The following is a 19,923-nucleotide window of genomic DNA, read 5'->3' on the forward strand; positions in this document are numbered from 1 at the left end:
AGCTTCAGCTAGTGAAGTCTGTTCTGGGCTCCTCAGTACAAGAAAGACAAGGAGCTACTGGAGAGGATCCAGCGGAAGCCACAAAGATGATGAGTCTGGAGCATCTCTGTGATGAGGAGAGGCTGTGGGAGCTGGGCCTGGTTAGTCCAGAGAAGAGAAGTCTGAGAGAGGATTCCATCAATCCTATATAAATATACAAATATCTCCAAGGGGTGTCCAGATGATGGTGCCACTGCTCAGCCGTGGCCAGTGACAGGACGAGGAGTAATGGACAGAAAATTAAATGCAAGACAAACACCTCAACATGAGGAAGAACTTCTTTACATTGAGGGCGCTAGAGCAATGGAACATCTGCCCAGGGAGGATGTGGAGTCTCCCTCTCTGGAGACATCCCAAACCCACCTGGACACTTTCCTGTGTCACCTGCTCCAGGTGACCCTGCCTTGGCAAACATCTTTGATTCTGTGAACCACTGTGCCCCAGTGCTGTGACAGACCGAGCACCAACCACCCCACCACCGCCGCAGCGGAAGCCCTCACAGCGGTGGGCGGCAACACTCCGGGCCAGGCACGGCACCGGGGTTCTTTGGTTTTCACAGGACTCCACCCCCGCTACCTCAAACAGACATACAGACAGACAGACAGACAGCACCTGGCTGCCGCGGCGGGGGCGAGAAGCGGGCTCGGGGCTCGAACCCGCGTTCCCCCGAGCCCCGCCCGCCGCATCCCCTCCATTCCCCCCAGCCCGTGGGCGCCGCTCCGCGCCCCCGCCCCGGCCCAGCGCATGCGCGGGGCGAGCGCGGCGCTGAATGGGCGCGCCCCGGCCCCCCCCACCCGGAAGTGGCGCGCGCGGGGCCTGTGGCGGCGGCGGGGCCGGGCGGCCGCGCTTCGACACCGGCGCAGGTAACGGGCCCCGCGCTCCTCTTCCCCCTGCTCCACATCGTTCCCGCTCCCCCTGCCTCTTGCTCCTTCGCTATGGGCTACTCAGTGCTGTGGTGGCGGTGCCTCGCAGGACCGGGTCTCGCACCGAGTGCTGTGGGGCGGCCGGGGCATTTCTGAGGGGCTGGGTGGGGGTCGGCTCTGAGGGGATCTGTGAGGGTCGGTGCCTCGGGGCAGATGTGAGGGAGCGTGGGACGGTCGGCTCTGAGGGGGTGTCTAAAAATCAGTTCCAGGCCGGGGCAGCTGCGGGGCTCCGCCGCCGCCCTCAGGAGCTCGGGGCCGGAGCGGTTCCCCGGGACGCCCGCAGGAGCTCGGGTGTGCTCGGGGCCAGGGCAGGGCCCGGCTCCGGGGCTGTGCCGGGTGCGGGCAGATGCTGCTGACTTTGTGTCAGCTGTGCCCGAGGAGCTGGAGGTGCCCAGGGAAGGGAAGTGTCTGACTCCCGGCTGTGCCTCCCATCTCTCGGGCAGAGCCTGAAATTGTTACTTCTAGCTCCTGGGTTTTTCATCTCCTGCTTGTGATATTTCAGCCACACAGTGTTCTGCTTTCTCGTGTGATGTTTCTGACTCTCGGTATGAACAGCCTGTAATCTTTCAGAGAAATATCTCACGATCTTTCAAAGAATTCGTTAAAATTCTCAGGGTTCTTTGTGTTATTTTTGCACACCTCTTGACAGCTGGTGCTGCTGCTGTGCTGAGGGAGTGTTTTATCGTGATGACTGTCGTTGCCCGGTTGAATCATGCCTCTTGCTGTGTGGATGTCGATAGTGCTCTGTCTTTTTGGCAAGCTTGGTGTTGCAATCTCTGGGAAGTAAAACTTTTGCAAGCTAGGAACATCCTTTGTTACATGTTTCTAGACTAAAAGTATCAGACTACTGTCCTGACTCATGACAATTCTAGCCTTAGGTCTGGTACAGGTATGTGTGATCCTGGTGGAAGATGAATTCCCGGTATCATTTTAGCTTTGTTTTCTGTTACTCTGTAAGTATTTTGGCAAAATTCATGCCCGGCTTTATTTGCAATTCGTGTTTGTGGAAAGCGAGAAGCACTTTGGATGCAAATGAGCTCAGCATTCTTTGATTTCACCTTCTGGAAATGGGTGGCAGTGGAGCAAAGGGCTGGAGATGATCTCAAGCTCCTGGCAGATGTGATTATCCTTTCAAAGATGTCATCAGCATCCTCCCACGGTACTCCTAGAGGTGGATCGGTATCGGTGCGTCTGCCAGGCTGTTCGTCTGCCAAGCTGTTTGCAAATAAGTTTGTCATGGGTAATTAGGAGCTCTTTGATTTCAGGCCTGTTAGCTGGAATCCACGGCTGAAGGACTTGCCCTAAAGTAACAGCGTGGGGTAACCTTGCATTCCGGTTTAGGATGCTGGTGTCACACCCAGCAAGTTTTAGTGAGCCCTGGGTGTCTTTAACTCAGAATCTGGTCAGGAACAAATCCATTTAATGTAGGGGAAGCAGCTTGGGCAGTATGTGTATTTTAATGTGTATTCATATTAGCTCCAAGATTCATTGGGGCTTTTTTTAGAAAAGAGCTCATCTCGGCTTTTTTTGTCTTTGCCCTGCTATGGGGTTCTCTGCCTGCCCTACATCTGAAGTCAAATAACACTGAGCTTTTTAGGATGATGCATCTGAGGCCACTTCCTCAATCTTTAATCCTTACTTATTCACATAAAACTCGGGAGTTACTGAGTAATGCAAAGTATTTTGTAGAGCTGTACAGTTTGGGTCTTGTTTTTTTTGTTTTGGTGGGGTTTTTGTGGGTTTTTTGTGGGGTTTTTTGGTTGGTTTTTGTTTTTCGTGGTTTTTTTTTGTTACTGTGCTTGAACATTTGTCTCAACAAAAAGCTTTTTCACAAGTTGAATGTTGCAGCTCCTGCAGTGACAACTGCCTGTACAAACTGTCCATTCCCAGCGGGAAGACTCCCAGGTCTGGACTTTTCTGTGGAACCCAAAACGCCCATGGAACTGAATAATTTAGAAGGAGTAAATGCAGCTGATGAAAGATTTAAACTAGGTTCACCTAGCAAGGAATACTCTGTGCAGACAGTTTTCTGACCCATAGTGATTCAAACATTTGACCTCTTGAATAATCCTGTGTGTGAATAGCATGTTTGACTCACACACACACTGAGGCTAAATATGGCCTTTCCTCAGCTAGAAGGTCGAAGGGCAGGCTTTGCATACCCTAGGCATTTAAAAAGGAAGAATTTCTAAAAAATGCAACAGTATTGGCTATCTCAACAGTTAAGGAAAAGAGTGAAAGACTCTGATTCAACAAAATGTTTTGGCTCAGTGCTTTTTTTTGAACTTGAAGGCTGAAGGTGTTTATCACATTTCCAAGAAACAAGGCCTGTTTATGCTAATATCAAGGAGAAGTAAAGCCTGAGATGCTGATAAGGGTTTATTTTTCTAACAGGAAGGACTAGGGATGTCTTTATTTCACAAAATGAAAATTCAAAGGTTTTGTCTGTAGAATATTGTGTTTTCTTGGTGTATCAAGTGACTTAAGCGTGGCTGCTTCTATCAAGGCTTTATTGTGCTGTGTGTCTCTGATTACCAAATGAAACTCAATGCAGATTCCAGAAAAATCTGCCCTTTCTGTAAAGACCATTGATATTAAACAATAAAAGTGTTTTTAAAGCTATTTTTGACATGTGTACATTCTGTTCACACAGAAGTTCAGCCTAAAGTTTCTTTAAAAAATTTCTCATCAGCATAAAAGCAACATTAGAGCAGTGAAATTTTTATTTCCTTTGTTGATAGCTGCGGTGCTGTTAAGGAAAAAATTAAGAAGACTACAAAAGGTTGTAGAATGTCCCCCAAGATTCTTTTGGCTTGCATTCTTTACCTCTGCCTCTTTCAGTTGCTTTGCCTTGATTCCTCAACTGGGCCACATTTTCTGAATCATATTCTCACATGCATCTGTAACTGTGTGACATCACACTTTTTATAAGGTAATAACATCTAACGTCACTGTAAAGCCTGTTAAGATATTTGTGTTTTGAGGTGAGATTGTGCATTTGAGTCATTCAGAGGAAGTGGAGACCGCATCAGGGATGGTTTAGGGTGGGGATTGGGATCAGGGTCCCAGGAGCAGGTAACTGAAAAGGAACTGCCTGTAACAAAAGTGATTTCTTTGACTTTTTCCTGTGTTACACTACATTGCAGCCCAACTTCTCCTTTGTCAGCACTCTGGGGCTGCAACTTCCCTGCAGGGTTGATTGCAAAGAGTAGTAACAAATGTTTTGTAATTTTTGTGTGGTCCATTCAAAACTCCTCCTTTTGGAGCAGAAAATCCAAGAGCTTTTAGTTAAAGAAAACCAAGGATCTAAACTTCTTTAGTCCCGCTGATTTTTTTATAACCAAGGAAAGCATTTAAGTGTGACTAGAAGCTGAAGTGATTTTCAAGTAATCTACAAATGCCTGGAACACTGAAAAAAAAAAGTTAAAATCAATTATGCTCAATTAACAGCACTTGTCCTTATGACACTAGGTAGGACAAGGATCTTTACCTTACCTGTTAATTGCACAGTTAATTGTGGAAACTTTAAGGTGTCTCTGTTGCCTGATTTGCTGGAAATTCCTTGCTTTGCAAATCAGGGTCAGTAATAGCTGAATATTTTTGAAATTGCTGAATATTTTCAATTTGACCAGACAGATTGGACTCTTTTGGAAATGGTCACTGACAGTTCTGATGTTTAAGAATATCAGAGGTCAAATACCTGTGGTAGATTTCCACTTTTGTGTTGAGAATTGCTTGGTGAGCAGTGGGAGAAGCTGGAGTCTTTCCCTCTGAGGAATGCAGCAGAGGAAATGCACATGAAAATGCAAAGAATATTATACAGTTCATCCTCAACAATTTCGCTGTAATGGTAGCTTTCCCTTTTTAGCTTCACCATGATTCATTGACTAAATATGTGGCTTCAAATTATGGCCTTATTTAAACTAAAGAGATACCCTGCACTGATTGGGGCGAAGCTCTCTGCTGGAGTTCCACTCTGTTACCAAGTGGACACAGTTAGATTTAATGCCTATTAAAAAATTAATTGGCTTAATGGAGTCTAGAAAACCTTTACAAAATACCATTAAAATGACCATCTAGAATTGGATTTTTTTTTAGTTTTGTTACTAAAATTGTCTGAGCAAAAAGTAAGAGGTTTTTTTTCCCTCTTCTGTAGATTGAAATGGGATTTGTTATAAGAAAGGGTATTGAAAGAACTTGAGGTAACTGCAGAATTTCCACCTCCAGCCAGAACCCAGCAGTGGTGGTTGGGCAGCAGGGTTTGTGTGCTGACCTGTATGGTTTCAGTATTACCTTCTTTGTTGTAGTTCTCCTTTTACTTCCAGTATTCTCTGTACCTGAATTTAGGCTTGTGCTTCCTTGATGAGCCAGATCACACTGAATAAATATTTCAGTTGCTTAAAAATTGTCTAAATAATTTGAGATCATAAAATGAGAAGGAATCATTGCAATAATCTCTTCAGACTGCTCTTGACATAAACAAGAGGGTGGTACCTAATTAACTCTTCTAATTATGAAGTAACTTGGTTCCTGGGGCCTGGCTGATTTTCTAAAAAAGAGGTTTGGCAACCAGGCATCATTGGTGTCAAATTTTTGCAGTGCAGTTTAACCTTCTGGTGATGTTTATGTCTTATGTTTGCCTGAGTTTGTTTAGCTGCAAATTCCAGCCTCTGCCTTGTGTTGTGGCTTTGTCCTCCAGCCTGGTGATTGTACCCAACTGCAGGTCCTGTGCAAGGACTGCCACTGATAACAGTGTCCTCTGTGTGCTCGTCGCAGACAAAGCTTGCAGAGTGTTTGGCTGTAAGGGGGGTATTTTCTAACAGATTTAAGTTTGTTCTTGTTGTTGCTGACCTTAGCTCCTTAATTGAAATTTGGATTTATTATAGACGCTGTATTGGTGCTACTGAGCACAAGGGTGATATGGCTGCCTAACAAAATATTAATTTATGTTTCTCTGGAGATTGCATTTGCTGTCATGCTTGTGGTGCTGTGGTAGAATACCGTGTTCAAATAATTCCTTGCTATGCTTTCAAACCTATTTCAGGATAGCTCTCCTTCCATCCCTCTCTATAGATTGGGTTTTGGATAAAGTTGAAGTTTTATATGTCAATAAACTCAGCTGAAATTTGTTTAGCAGTTGTTTTCTTGCTCCTCTGTTACTGAACTATATAATTGATTTAACTTCTTGCTCACTTGCTGCCTTCTCAATCTCTCTATGATATGTTCTTTATCAGTAACTCTTTTCTTTCTTTCAGAACCATCATGAAAACGTTTGCTTTGATGCCAGGAATCCAACTTCTCTAGGAACTCATCCTCCAATTGCTTGAAGATACCTGTCCTTAGTTGAATACTGGGACTCATTAGGTAACCAGTTTATAATCTGCCCAGTGAAGGCTCTTTTGCTTTTGTGTTCTAATTTGTGGCTTGAAAAATTGTTTAGTGGGAAGCTAGAGGTATGTCACTTTCAGAGCAATATGGTTATCAAATAAATTTGATATCCTTTCTAAGAAAATCACAAGTAGTAGGAGACCAGCAGTTTTTCCTCAAACCTCTGCAATATCTGGACATTCTTAGACGGAAAAATTGAATTTTCCAGTTATACACACCTGAGCAGACCCTACTGACTCTAATGGCCTTGGGTTTGTCACTCGTAGAGAAGTGGCATCTGCACTCCGATTTCCCCTTTGGAAAGTGTGAGCTGGGATATTGAGCAATGTCCCAAATTTTGGTGGCTGACAAGGTTAGGAAATGTGTGTTAATAAAGTCACAGGTCAGCACCGAGGTTCAGCTCTTCTGTGTTGGCAAAAAGCTGGTGCAATGGTTTTTAGGGAGCTGTTTTGGCCAAAATGCTACTGAGGGGACTTCCTCTAACTCAGCAGACTGTGTGTCTGAAACTAATCGGTGGGGGGTGAAAAAAGGAAGTCTGCAAAAGGCTGTGTCCCTTTAACTGGCTGAGTAACTGGAGAGGAAAATGGTCAATGTTCTATTTTTCTGTCTATGCTCAGATGGATCTTCCCCATGAGCAGCAGTCTGCTGTACATTCAACTTCGTGCCAGGGTTTGAGCTTTTATATATTAAGAATGCTTAATACTTGCTTAATTACTTCAAAGGTGCTTCAGGCTTCTTTACTGGTCAGTGATAATTACAGGAAATGGAGAGGGCACTTGGACTCATTGCTCCAGCCTTTTGTATGGCCAGGTTCTTGGAACCAGCCCTCCTTAATGAGCAGAGAATGGCATTTAATGAGGAAAAACATTTTTGGGTGGTTCATACAGTTTGATCAGAGATGTATTGTGGTTTGTCTTGCCATCTGTGGCTTATTCAGCCTTCCTTTTGATGAGTAGCCACTACAAATGATCCAGCTTGTGTGGCAGTGTCTGCTGTAAGCTGTCTGTGCAGAGTCCCTGAAAGCCCAGCTCCCTCCTTGGAGGCTGTTCATGAGCCACAGTTGTGTCATATGTTTTGTGAAGTGATTCATTACTTGCACTGGAAGTGGCAGTTAAAAGCCTCCAACTCTACTGATTTTAATTTGAAATGATTACTCTCTGTGGCCTTGTGCAAGTTCCTGTGCAGTTGTTTAGTGACAAAAAGTAACTTCTTTGGCATTTCTCTGCCTCTTTCCTCTTTTTTTTTGAATGTATTTGGCATGTCAGTGTATAATTAGAACACTTTGTTCTTGAAACAAAAATTGAACTGCTATTCTCAGTATGAAGTTTTACAGACTGCTAAAACAAAGGGGTACTTCATTATCCTTCTCCTTTCAGTACCCCTTGAGAAGCAAAGGAACTGTGGAGCTAAAGCAACATGGGCAAACTTAGTCCTGGTGACCTGGGGGCACCAAACTGCAGATGAGAGGAAAATCACCAGCACAGATGGTAACAGAGTCTAGAGACTTTTAACTTGGCAGTGAGGAAGAGGTTGACTTCTGAGGTTGTTGATAGGCTGGAGTTGTGTGTCTGGCCTGCACCAAGGCTGAATGGAGGAAAAAGCAATCGCAGTGTCTGATTTTTGGGGATGTGTGAATGAGGTTCCTGAACCCAGTGAGGAAGGAGTTGATGTGATGGGTATGAAGGCTTGTGAATGAAGTGGGTTATTTAGGATCTTGTTTACTGCTGAAAAGTAGTTGCAATAAGACTTGACTTTACTTTGTTGCCTAAAATGGAAGATAAAAGTCAGGTTCAAACCCTCTGTAGCAAGGATGTGGTTCACTCAAATGGAAAGAGCAGTCTCTTGGCTCTGTAAATGATCTGTGTTGAAGAAATCCCTGTGATGTGTTAGAGGGAGCTGACAGCAGTGTCTGCTCCAGGCAGCTGGGGGCTCTGCTTCCTGAAAGCTCGGTGTGGTAGATGCTGTACCTATCCTGTTCCTCTCATGGAAAAAGCTTAGGGAAAACAAAGGGGAAAAAAAGTGGGTCACAGTGTCAGAACCATTTTCCTCCTTGTGTCTATGTGCACTGATCCCCCTGCCATAGCTCATGGCTACTCTAAACCATCACTGCTGAATTAAAAAGTGACCAAACCCCGTTTCTGCCTCAAGCTTCTGGTGCAGCTTTAAGGAAGGGTTTCTGTGGGAGGGTGGATAAATGTTTATGTGGACCAGTTCAAGTTTTATTTTGGACATTGATCCTGGTTTGTTCTTCTTTGGCTGTATGAATTTTTGTGTGCCATGACAGGGAGGAAGGGATGGCATGGGAATAGAAGGAAAAGTGAAAGGAGGCCGGGTCCTGTGGCAGCTCTCCACAGGATATCCTAAATAGGCTGTTAGAAATAATATCATTGATAGTAAATTATTAAAAAACAAATACACTATGTAATAACTGTATTCTCATCCTGCAGAGAACAACACCTTGCCCTAATACCTGTTGTGACTGCTTTTTAACACCCGATTTTTTTTAATTTTTCTTTTTTTTTTTTCAGACAATGGGCACTGCATATTGAGCAGGGGGCAAGACTGAAGCCCATCTGGGACAGAATGAGTTTAAAAGATGCTGACAGTGCAGTTTGCCAGGCAAAGGCAGCGTATAATCTTCATATTTACCCCCAACTCTCAACAGAAAGTGCTCCCTGCTGCAAAGTGACAGCAACCAAGGACAGCACGTCATCAGATGTCATCAAGGATGTGATTAATATCTTAAACTTGGATGTCTCCAAACATTATGTGCTCGTGGAGGTGAAAGAATCAGGTGGAGAAGAATGGGTACTTGACATAAATGATTCTCCTGTGCACAGGGTTTTGCTTTGGCCTCGCCGTGCTCAGGACGAGCACCCACAGAAGGATGGGTACTACTTCCTCCTGCAGGAAAGGAACACTGATGGCACCATCAAGTACGTGCAGATGCAGCTGCTCTCTGAGGAGACGGATGCTCGGCGCTTGGTGGAGAGGGGTTTTCTGCCCTGGCACCAGGAGGACTTTGATGACCTTTGCAATCTGCCCAACCTGACGGAGACAACGCTCCTGGAGAATCTCAAGTGCCGCTTCCTAAAGCACAGAATCTACACTTACGCGGGAAGTATCCTGATCGCAATTAACCCCTTCAAGTTCCTGCCCATTTATAACCCCAAGTATGTGAAGATGTATGAGAACCATCAGCTTGGGAAGTTGGAGCCTCATATTTTTGCCATTGCTGATGTGGCCTATCACACAATGCTTAAAAAACATGTTAATCAGTGCATCGTTATATCAGGTGAAAGTGGGTCTGGGAAAACCCAAAGCACAAACTTCTTAATTCATTGCCTCACGGCGCTGAGCCAGAAAGGGTACGCCAGTGGTGTGGAGAGAACCATTCTGGGAGCTGGACCAGTTCTGGAGGTAAATTCATGCTTAAGTTGCCTTCTGTGTAAATTGTTTTTTAAAAACTTAAAATGACTGCTGTTGAATGCTACTTTTGAGTCACCTACTTGGTTTAAGCTTAAAATGTCACTGGTTTAGGCTTGTCACTTGGTGCAGGTTTAAATGTCACTGGGGTGCATTGGTGCTTGGAAGTGTTACCCAACTGCTTCTGATTGGTTTTCCTTATTATGTTCACTTGACTTCCTGTTGCTTGTAATTTGTATATGACTTAACTTTGCACCGCTAAACACCAATAATCTGGGGCAGAGGGTATGTGTGTTTTCCATCTGAAAGTTTTGATGGCGTTTGAATCAAATCATAAGCAAATTTTTCATATTGTTCCACTGAAACATCAACTGCTTGGTGAGATCCTGCCTTTGTGTATGAGCATTTTACTGAACTCACTTTTTGAGGGAGTTATTTCTACAGCTGTTTGTGGGAAGAGAGCAACGTTTTTAGTTGGGGAGAAAGTAGGAGTCTGTTTTGGCTTTTAATTATTACAGTATTTCCAACAGAAAGCAAAACTAAACATGTGAGGAGGGGGTACATCTGGCCTTGTATTAGGTAATGTCAGGATAAACTTGAAGTGATCTGATGGACCCTGTTACTCTCTTAAAGGAAAACTCTAGAAGTCTAGATGGATGTAATGCTCACCCATAACAAAATCTTCAACAGCAAAGAGCTTGAACACCGCCACTGTAATTTTTAGGTTTAGTTTCAAATGTAGTAACACCTTCATAAAAAAAGTTCAAGCTTTTTTTAAAGCTCTTCTGTAAAAAATGAGGAATATATGCAAGTTCTTTTTGCGTTGCTTTCAGCTGCTTGAAAGAAGAAGTAAAATTGAGGCTTGCTGGTTGCTGGAGTTCAAGTTTGCAGTTCTAAACAGAAAACAGGAAGGGGTCGCAGTGGAAAGCCCTGTTTGATCAGCTGATCTCTCTGCCTTTGATAAATTTAAGTGTTTCATATCCTCGTCTACAGACCTGGTAAAGCTGTGTCAAACCAGGCAGAGATTTAATGTCCCGTGTGCCTGCTTGTCTGCTGAGTGACAAATGCACGTATTCCTGGGCTCAGAACTAAAATTCAGAACTTTGTTGGTGTCACAGGCTGTTGTGTAAATCTGGGCATGTTCATAAAGAGATATTTCTGTTTTTCTGTGCTAAGACTGGTTGTCTTAAGTACCACAATTTCTTCAGATTTCCACTGAGCATTTAGTAATACTTTTAATGAGAAAATAGTCTTTCAGAATTGGATAGATATCCATGTAAATTCAGTGTGCATCTAAAAGGTAGGCTTAAAACATAAAAGGTGAAATCTAGTTATCCTATTTAGAGTTGCATTAGAGTTGATTCAGCTGACAGTGAAGTTTCCATGTTTCCCAATTTCAGTCACTAAGCGTAATTTAAAAAAAAAAAAAGTCAACTCTTGGTCCTGGGGAGGAATGCACAGAAAGCTTATGTTGCTTTGTAGAAGTTAAACTGACTGCAGGCTCCTCTTAGAGCTGGTCACCTCTAAAGGCATGTGGTGACTCATTTTGGGTTTTTACTGACAGGAACTAAAGTGCTATGAGGGAATTTTTCTTAAATGGATGTTTCTGGGGATTTTTCACACAAATGGTTTTGCAGTGTGCCCAGACTATTTGAGAAGGTCCTGTTTAACTTTCAAGTTTTATTATGAATCTTCATCAAAGTTGAAAATGCATTCTTGACTAAAAACTTCCATGAGGTAGAAGTGGGTTGCATTCTGGGTCAGAACTTCCTCATTTTAGTGATCTTATTTTTCTGCTACCTAAGTGAAATGGGGCTGTTCGTAGGCTGACCTGTAAAAGTTCAAGGGTTTAAAGCAGCTGTTTGTCACACAGAGGGATGAGCACAATTAGGGTTATGGAGGTGGATTTATAATTTTATCTTTTCATGCTTAGGGAATCAGAAACTTTTCTTACTGAATCTGATTTTTGAGTTGGCTGATTAATCTGAGTTCAAATTTCTAAATAGTTTACAGATAAACTATTGTTAATATTTTTGCTCCTTGATTACAATTTCTAGACTGAAGAATGGAGATACAGCTGGACCATGAAAGATTTGATGTTAAATGTTGCTTGATGTTGCCTTGTCAAACAGCTGAGGGATGAAAGCCCTGATGCTGAGACAGTGTAGCTGAAAATTAACCATGAGATCATCACAACTGCTGTCACATGGGCTGTGAGAGGAGAGTGGTCATGGGGCAGCTCTGAGCCTCAGACGCTTCCTGCTCTGTCCCTGCATCCGTTTGAGCTGTTTAAAATATTCCTTGCAGGGGAGATAATTTGCAATAATTCTGACTATGTTTGGCACTGCTTGCAGCTTTCCAGAGAAAAAGTATCAGGAAGGGAGGCTGCTTTCATGGACAGTGGTGCTTAAAGCTGAGCTTTGTGCTGGTCTTCAACAGTTCATGGACATTCAGTTGCCTTTCCTGTATATGAAGGAAATATCTGAGAGCACAATTGCTCTCAGATTGTGGTTTGTTGTTTTCTTTTTTTGTTTTAATTGTATCTGCAAGCGAAAGGAGATCATCTCTAGTGAAGAGCAGTTTCTTTAAAACTGGTGGGAAGATAAATATAAGTTCTTTTTTAAGATACTCCTGACTTTTTTTAACCTTTTCTAAATTTAGTAATTAAAATATAGTTTCCTGACTTGAAGCTTTGCCTTCTTGTATTGACTAAGTTCAAGTTACTTATGATTGAAATCCTAAGAAGGAATTTACACATGGGAACTATTTAAGTCAAATTTTGAATAGTGAATCAAACCTTGGGGAACTGTTTGGGTCAAATAGAGAATAATGAATCAAACCTTTGTTTATTTTATAGTCTCAAACAAGACAATTAAACCTTTCCATACACACTGAAGAAGTTTCCAATAAATTTATATTTTCCTTTCATCAAGGAAAAATGGCTTAACTGCATGTTTCAGATACAAAATGCACAGCATGCTATCTAAGACTCTGAGTTTATTTTGGAAACTGAATTTATTCTTCAAGCCAGTTAGTGAAGTGGCAGAAAATTGAGTTAGGGGATGGGAGCATTTGGTGAGAGAAGAGGAGGAATGGGAGCTTTGTTTTCTGGCAGCAGAACTCCCCTTGGCTTTCTGTCTGTTGTTAAATTGTAACCCTCAGTGTCCCCTGTTTATTACAGAATTTCAGTTACTTTTGGAGTGTGCTGAAAGTTCATTTCCCTCTGAAATGGGAGGTGAGGAGAGTTGGGACAGATGAAGATATTTGGGGTGCCATAATTCTTCATGTGTTATTTTGAAAATCATTGCTTATTCCCATTTGGATGTGTTCTTGATTTCTCAACGATGCTGAGCCAGTCTTTGGAAAGAATTATGGCCAAATAAAATGGAAATTCCAACAGGAAGCTTTTATTAATTGGTCTTCTAAAGAAGAATTATTATTGACAGCACAGTCAGGAGGGGGATCAGATTTTCTAGAACTCGCCATATTTAAAAACTTTTAAAATATAATTATATCAAGTTTTGTGCTTTGCAATTCTGTGGAGAAGAGCAGAGCAATTTGCTGTCAGCTCTGTTTCCCTCGTGCCAGGCCCGCTGTGCTCGTGGCTTTGGGATGAGATGGGCTGAAGTTCAGTGGAGCTTCAGCTCTGGTTTTCATTTCTATTTGCCATCAAAGCCTGCTCATGCACTTCGTGGGTGTAGCCTGTTCTATTCCAGGGAAAGTGCTTATTTTGAGGCCATTATCTGCATGGGTTTGCTTAAGAATTGTGATCAAAGGAGAAATGGAGCTTCCTTTTTCTATTTGCTTGCATGGCACTGGTTTTTCTGGTAGAAATGTGATGTTGCCTGCTTTTCCTTGCTGCACACAACTCTTGGGGAAAAATCATCTTGTTCTTCATTCAGTCCTGCCACGGGGATTGCTTGGAGTTCCCAGGACATCCCCGAGCAGGAGGAGTTGCAGAATTACCCTGAAGGCTGCAATTTCCTGTTGGTGAGTGGATATTTCACAGCATGGTTGTAAGGACCACTGTTAAACCAAGTTCATCTCTGAAGGAGTCATTTCCTCTGCTAGGATGTGGAATTTGAGGCTCTCCTGTCCTTTGGCACATTTGAAGCCGGGTCTCTGTGCAGTGGTGGTTCTGCCATGGAGTGGAGTGGTTTACATGAAAATCCCAATAGCTTTTTCAGATTTTGGCTATTTTTATGAAACACTTAAATGAGATTTTTGTTGTGTTCTTGAGGTATATGCTGGGAGTATGTGTGTGTGGTGTTGGGGTTTTGTTGGGCTTTTTTTAACAAATAAAAGGAGAATTTGGTGATTTCCTGCATACTTTTATATTTATCCCTGTTGCAAGAGTTTTAAGTGGCAGGCTCCAGTTTCTGCCTCATGCATTCCAAGATAAGTGGATGGGTTGAATCCTGCCTCCCAGGATTGGTTATCCCAACTCTGATTCCTGCTGCCATTGCTCTGCTATTTTTGACTCGCCCTATTTTATACAGCTGGTGTTGTGCATTGGAGTGATTTAGTTTTAGTTTTTTGATTTTATTTGTCTTTGCATGGACTCACAAGGGAAAACAGTGAATGGGTTTGCTTATGTAAAGGATTAATTATATTTAGCTGAAATTTTCTTGTCCCCTCAGATCTTCTGAATTTATTTTGTACTCTTCAAAGTAGTTTCAAGAACATGGTAACAGTCATTAAGTGTTACCAAAAAAATACCCACCCAAAATGTTACCTGACTTGAATGTTCTTTAAAAAGTTGTAGATGTTAAAGGCTCTTCTGAGGAAACCGATACATGAAAACTTTCCTAAAAACTGTTAATATTAGATCAGCTTTTAAGAATTTGCTTTGACTAAATACCAGACACATGAGATCATAAGAGCCTTTAGTTTTAAACTGTATTCATTGCTTACATGAGTAATCACTAAGAAAAGTTTTCAGGAAGCCTGAGTTATGGGATTCCTTAACTCTATAATGCCAAAAATATTTATTAATAAAAAAAATGTTGCGGATGTGGCTGTACTGTGGTTTGGCTTCTTGGACATAACTGGTAAACTGATAGTTCACTGGTGGCTGAAGGTGGAAAACTTTATAAAATGTTTTCTGGGATCATTTTGCAAGTCCATTACTCTGCAGTCTGGCAAAGTTCACTGCAGCAGATTTCCCAAAGCCCAGAATGGGAAGTTGGACGATGTTTTGCAGAGAGCAGGAGCTGAGCCGCTGTCCTGGAGAGGAAGAGGGGTTTGATTTACTGACAATTCACTGTGCTGATGTCACAGGACTTTCACTGCGGGTTTGGCAACTGCAAGGAGCTGACCTGGATTTTATGCATCTATTAATATGCATATGCATGCAAAATGGGCTCTAAAAAAAAGCATATCTGGGTGATACATTGGTGGATAAATAAAATAAAAAAAGAGATATTGGTGGCTGGGCAATGCTTGCTTTGAGAAATCTGTGTTGGGGGTGCTGTTGGCACTGTAACATGTGTGGTGTGGTCTTGGAAAATCCAAAGCTGGAGCTCAGCCTCAGCCATCTGTGAGCACTTCTGGATACAAATCCTCTCCCTACTGAAGCCTGTTGAGTTTTCTGGAGTTGCAGCACAGTTACTCTGCACAGAAAAAACTCCTTGAGCTTATTTCTTTAGGTCAGGAATAACAGTTCCTTGAGGAATTATGGACATTGTCCCAGTCTACAGGAAGTTTTTCAGATCCTCTGAATGCAGATAGTGGTGGAAATCTGCTTGTGGGAGAGCTTGGAGAACCTGGTCTGGAATTAGTGGCCCAAAAGTTCCACTGCAGCACTGCTGAAACCCTTAAGGTACTTTGAAAAAACCAGAAGAGAAGGGAAGACTTTCAACATACAGATAATAATGACTGTTTCCCATGGAAATACCCCCTAACTGGTTGTGTGCAGGATGGCTGGGTGTGCACACAGCTCTGTGCAATCTTTTCACAAATCGTCTCACAAGGGTTCTGTATTAGGGAGGAGGATTTCCTAATGGAGAACTTCATTGCTTGGAGCTTTAAGAGGAGGCAGGAGATGCTGGGATAGTCTGCCTCAAGCGGGGTGTTTTTGCAAGTAATTGCATTTTGCTGAGGTTTCCTTCTTTAGATGCTGTGTGGTAGAAGGGGTGACAAATTTCTCTTGCCCTTGGAACACATAGTTAAGAGTTGATAAAGAAGTTCCCAATAACTAATGGTACTGGACTTTTGCATATAAAAAGTTTCCTTTGTAGTTCTTAAGTGTGGCTCATGCAGAGGATTTTGTGTTATTTTGTGTATTAGCAGCTGTCAGGGGATTCATGATCTGATAGAAGAATTAGAGATGCACAGGGATTGTGCCATATGTATTTTTTCTTTCCTAACACCTCATCATAAAACTCCCTTTTTCAGTGTTGTGTAGCAGAGTAGCTGCCCAATGAGCTGTTCTGTAAACTGAAATTTTTCTGCTTGTCCTTTTCCTGTTATTTTGAATGCACAACTTTGAAAATTCCTGGGCTAGCTTTATAAATAAGATATTAATATTCTGTCTCTCTTGAAGAAATGTTGTGCTTAACGTGAATTTTATTCAGTGGTAGCAATTAATGGAAGAATAGGATGTGGTTTGTGACTTTTGTATGGAAGAGTTGATTTCATGGTGGTTGGGCTGTCTTCACTTTGCTGAATGTCTTCTCTGAGGTCCTAATTGTTATTGAATGAGGCTGTTTTGCACTCTCTACCTGTGGTTACCTGTCCTGTACTCCTGGAAATATCTAACAGTGTTATTCCCTTCCCTCAGTTCCACAAATATTACTGCATAGGTAAAATAATAAATACATATAATTCTGTGAGGAACATGAGGGTTTCCTAGGCTGCCTTTTTGGTGTTTGTGTGCTGCAGTTCCCCCAGTATTCCGATTTATTCTGGAAGCCAACAGGAATCTGAACAATGAACAGAAGAGCTTGGGAAGCTGTGTGTTGACGTATTTAGTTTGATTGAAAATTAACTCATTTTGCTTTATTGCAGGCATTTGGAAATGCAAAAACAGCACATAACAATAACTCCAGTCGTTTTGGGAAGTTCATTCAAGTCAACTATTTAGAGAATGGTATTGTCCGGGGGTAAGTACAGGGTGAGCTGATTCTGGGGTGATCTCTGTGCTTTTAGGGACTGGGAAGCCTCTGTTGTACATGAAATGCTGCCTTGTTGAAGCTCTGCTCATATGAGAACAGCTTGGTGCTGAGGAGTTCAAAATTCTGTAAACTGAGCTTTGTGGAATTGTGAGGTGATGCACAATATTCTGATTTTGCTGTACAGCTGGCTCAGGTTAAGAATCTGCTGCTGTATCTTTACCTTCATGCTAAATGAAAGCTTTTGCATAACACACCCTGCCCCCTCCATTTTGCATTTAAAACCAACATCTGAATTTTTAAGAGGAGTGGAGAGAAGTGAAAAATATATTTGAGGAAGCCATTTTAGAGAAACAATTTAAACATGAGTTAGAGAGATAAAGAAATCCATAAAATTACTTAATCAAATGTGTATGTTTATATCTGAAGGTCTTAAAACATGAGCTATTTCATGCCTACATTTGCTGGTTCTGAGAGACTGTGTGGAGTGTCATGAGCAATCCCTGACCTTTATGCTCCAGTGTTCCTTTTCTTTGGATTTCTTCTCATTTGCAATAACGTGAGTGACTGGGAACTCGGTGCCACGTGTGCCTTGAGTGTTATTCTGAACGAATTTAACATGTTTTCAGACCCAGTCACACTAGCTAAGGAGATTGGTACGATTTGAATACAGTTGTTTTGTCTTCAGCCTGAAAAAAAGGTGCTCAAACTTTGTCCTCAATGATTGTACCCCTTGTCAAAGACTTGGAATTATTGTTTAGGTTACTTTCTCACCCTGTAGGGGGTTTGCTGGCTGGCTGGCTTCCATTCTGGGTTGATGTCTTCACTGACATAAAAACCCAGCAGAATTGTTGGGATGAGAATCAGGCAGATATCTGGGATATTTCTGGGGTCTTGCCTTGGTATGCCTTGTCAGATAAATGTTTATCTTCCAGGGTAACACATTGTTACCACTCTGTGAGTCTTGTTTCTGGTGGCAATTTTCATCAGCACTTTCCTTGCTTGGTCTGCCTGTTCTCAGTTATCTGCACTAAACCCCAGCACTGCAGAGTGATGTTCCTTGGGTATTTCTTTGCTCCAGTCACAATATAGGGCCTACTGAAATTCTTGGTTTAGATTTAAGGTAGTGTCTGAGCTCTTCTCTTGCACATTTAGTGCAGATCTCATTATCTGAACTCTCTTGGCACTTACTGTCTGATGTTTTCTGAGGTCTTTTCTTTTTGCCCTCATGCTTATTTCATTTTCTGTGGCTCCTTAGGGCTGTGGTTGAAAAATACCTGCTTGAAAAATCTCGTCTGGTTTCTCAAGAAAAAGATGAAAGGTAAGAGAGAAATACAGTTTCCCAAGAGAATTCAAATCAGTGCAGCAGTTGAAGAGCATCTGAACTATATACAATAAAAGAAAATCCACTATATTTTCATGAGAGAAATGTATTGGCTTTGCAGGAACTACCATGTCTTTTATTATTTGCTTCTTGGAGTCAGTGAGGAAGAGCGTAAAGAATTTCACCTCAAGCAACCTGAAGATTATTTCTACCTCAACCAGGTAATCTGTGATTTACCAATGCATTGCTAAGGGTTGTCTGTGTGTTGTGTCAAAGATGAAAGGGAGAATTGATTATACTGGGCTTTTTGTGATGTTTGGGTTTCACTCTTTGCCATTTTTTGGATTTCTCTTTGCAGCATAACTTGAAAATTGAAGATGGGGAAGATCTCCGACATGAATTTGAGAGATTAAAACAAGCCATGGAGATGGTTGGCTTCCTTTCAGCAACAAAGAAACAGTAAGTGGAATTCTGTAAGCTTTTGTTACTGGCAGTTACTGTTCATGGGTTGCAAGGAGCAGTTGGGATCATATGTGGTTCTGTAGGGAACGAGGAGAGCTGAGTATTTGAGAGCTTACAGACTAATTCTTGAGGCAGAATTAGGTCTGCTGACCTGTTATAATGAACTCTCTTAAGGAAAATTCTGACATAATTCAATTTCTGCATCCTTAGAATCTTCTCAGTACTTTCAGCTATTCTGTATTTGGGCAACGTCACATACAAGAAGAAAGCCACAGGTCGGGATGAAGGGTTGGACGTGGGACCTCCTGAAGTGTTGGACATCCTTTCCCAGCTGTTGAAAGTAAAGTATTTCTCTTTAGCATTCATGTGTGATATACCTGTTTGTCATGTTCTACCTCAGCATTTCACTCAGATACCCCAATTGCTGTATCTAAATCTCCTTCATGAGATAATTTCTCTTGCGGGAGGGGAAACATGGAATTAGTGAGATTATTTGGGTTAGAGATGGAATATAATCTATAGCATGGAAATAGAGTTTGTTGACTCACCAATCACAGTGATGAGCAAGAATAGATTCAGTGTAGGTGTGTTCTTTGCCACCACAGGGAAACATCTGAATGAATGTAAACAGGATAATTTAAACAAGTTGTAGGACTTGCAAAGCTGCTGATGGATGATAAATGTGGCTGTTGTCAAAGAGCTTCTCTGAAGAAGTTGTATGTCCACTGTTGCAGTCAAATAACTCGTTGGGGAGCTTGATAGTGACAGTAACTCTTGTTCTCTTTTGTTTTGAAGGTTAAACGGGAAATCCTGGTAGAAGTGCTAACAAAAAGAAAAACTGTGACTGCTAATGATAAGCTTATTTTGCCATATAGTCTCAATGAGGTGAGTAAAAACACTTGTAGAGTGATTTTAAATAACTGAAACTTGCTTTTCTGGATTAAAAAAGCTATTATGGTACACTTTCACCTTTTGTGAGGGATGATTGGAAAGTTAGAAGTTTGAATTAAAGGCAAATTATGGTTTTATTTCTCTCTGCTGGGATTGTAACCCGTGAGTGACGCTGGTTTGAAACAGAAATGATTATTTTTTTAATCAAAGTTCTGAAGATTGTTTGATCTGCAGGCAATAACAGCTCGTGATTCCATGGCAAAGTCCTTGTACAGTGCTCTGTTTGATTGGATTGTTCTGAGGATCAATCATGCACTCCTTAACAAGAAGGACATGGAGGAATCTGTTACAGTAAGTC

The 19,923-nt window shown here is 42.0% G+C and overlaps 1 protein-coding gene across 9 annotated transcripts in view; it reads left to right on the top strand.

Annotated features, from left to right (window-relative positions):
• Window positions 1-835: 835 nt before the first annotated feature.
• Window positions 836-19,923, top strand: part of MYO9B (myosin IXB) — a 41,867-nt gene continuing 22,779 nt past the window's right edge. For all 9 annotated transcript variants that reach the window (XR_015774624.1, XM_014259963.2, XM_014259964.2 and 6 more), the window contains exons 1-10: window positions 836-902; window positions 6,218-6,326; window positions 8,879-9,770; window positions 16,785-16,879; window positions 18,147-18,209; window positions 18,334-18,433; window positions 18,571-18,671; window positions 18,885-19,014; window positions 19,470-19,559; window positions 19,800-19,916. Coding sequence is in view for 8 of the 9 variants with exons in the window: in XM_014259963.2 (XP_014115438.2) it covers window positions 8,934-9,770; window positions 16,785-16,879; window positions 18,147-18,209; window positions 18,334-18,433; window positions 18,571-18,671; window positions 18,885-19,014; window positions 19,470-19,559; window positions 19,800-19,916 (1,533 nt within the window). In the remaining variant the exon portion in view is untranslated. The remainder of the gene's footprint in view (window positions 903-6,217; window positions 6,327-8,878; window positions 9,771-16,784; window positions 16,880-18,146; window positions 18,210-18,333; window positions 18,434-18,570; window positions 18,672-18,884; window positions 19,015-19,469; window positions 19,560-19,799; window positions 19,917-19,923) is intronic.

This window comes from Pseudopodoces humilis, chromosome 28 (assembly GCF_049639895.1).
Source record: "Pseudopodoces humilis isolate 2021_Gansu_Grassland_sample_001 chromosome 28, ASM4963989v1, whole genome shotgun sequence".
Taxonomy (NCBI): Eukaryota; Metazoa; Chordata; class Aves; order Passeriformes; family Paridae; genus Pseudopodoces; species Pseudopodoces humilis.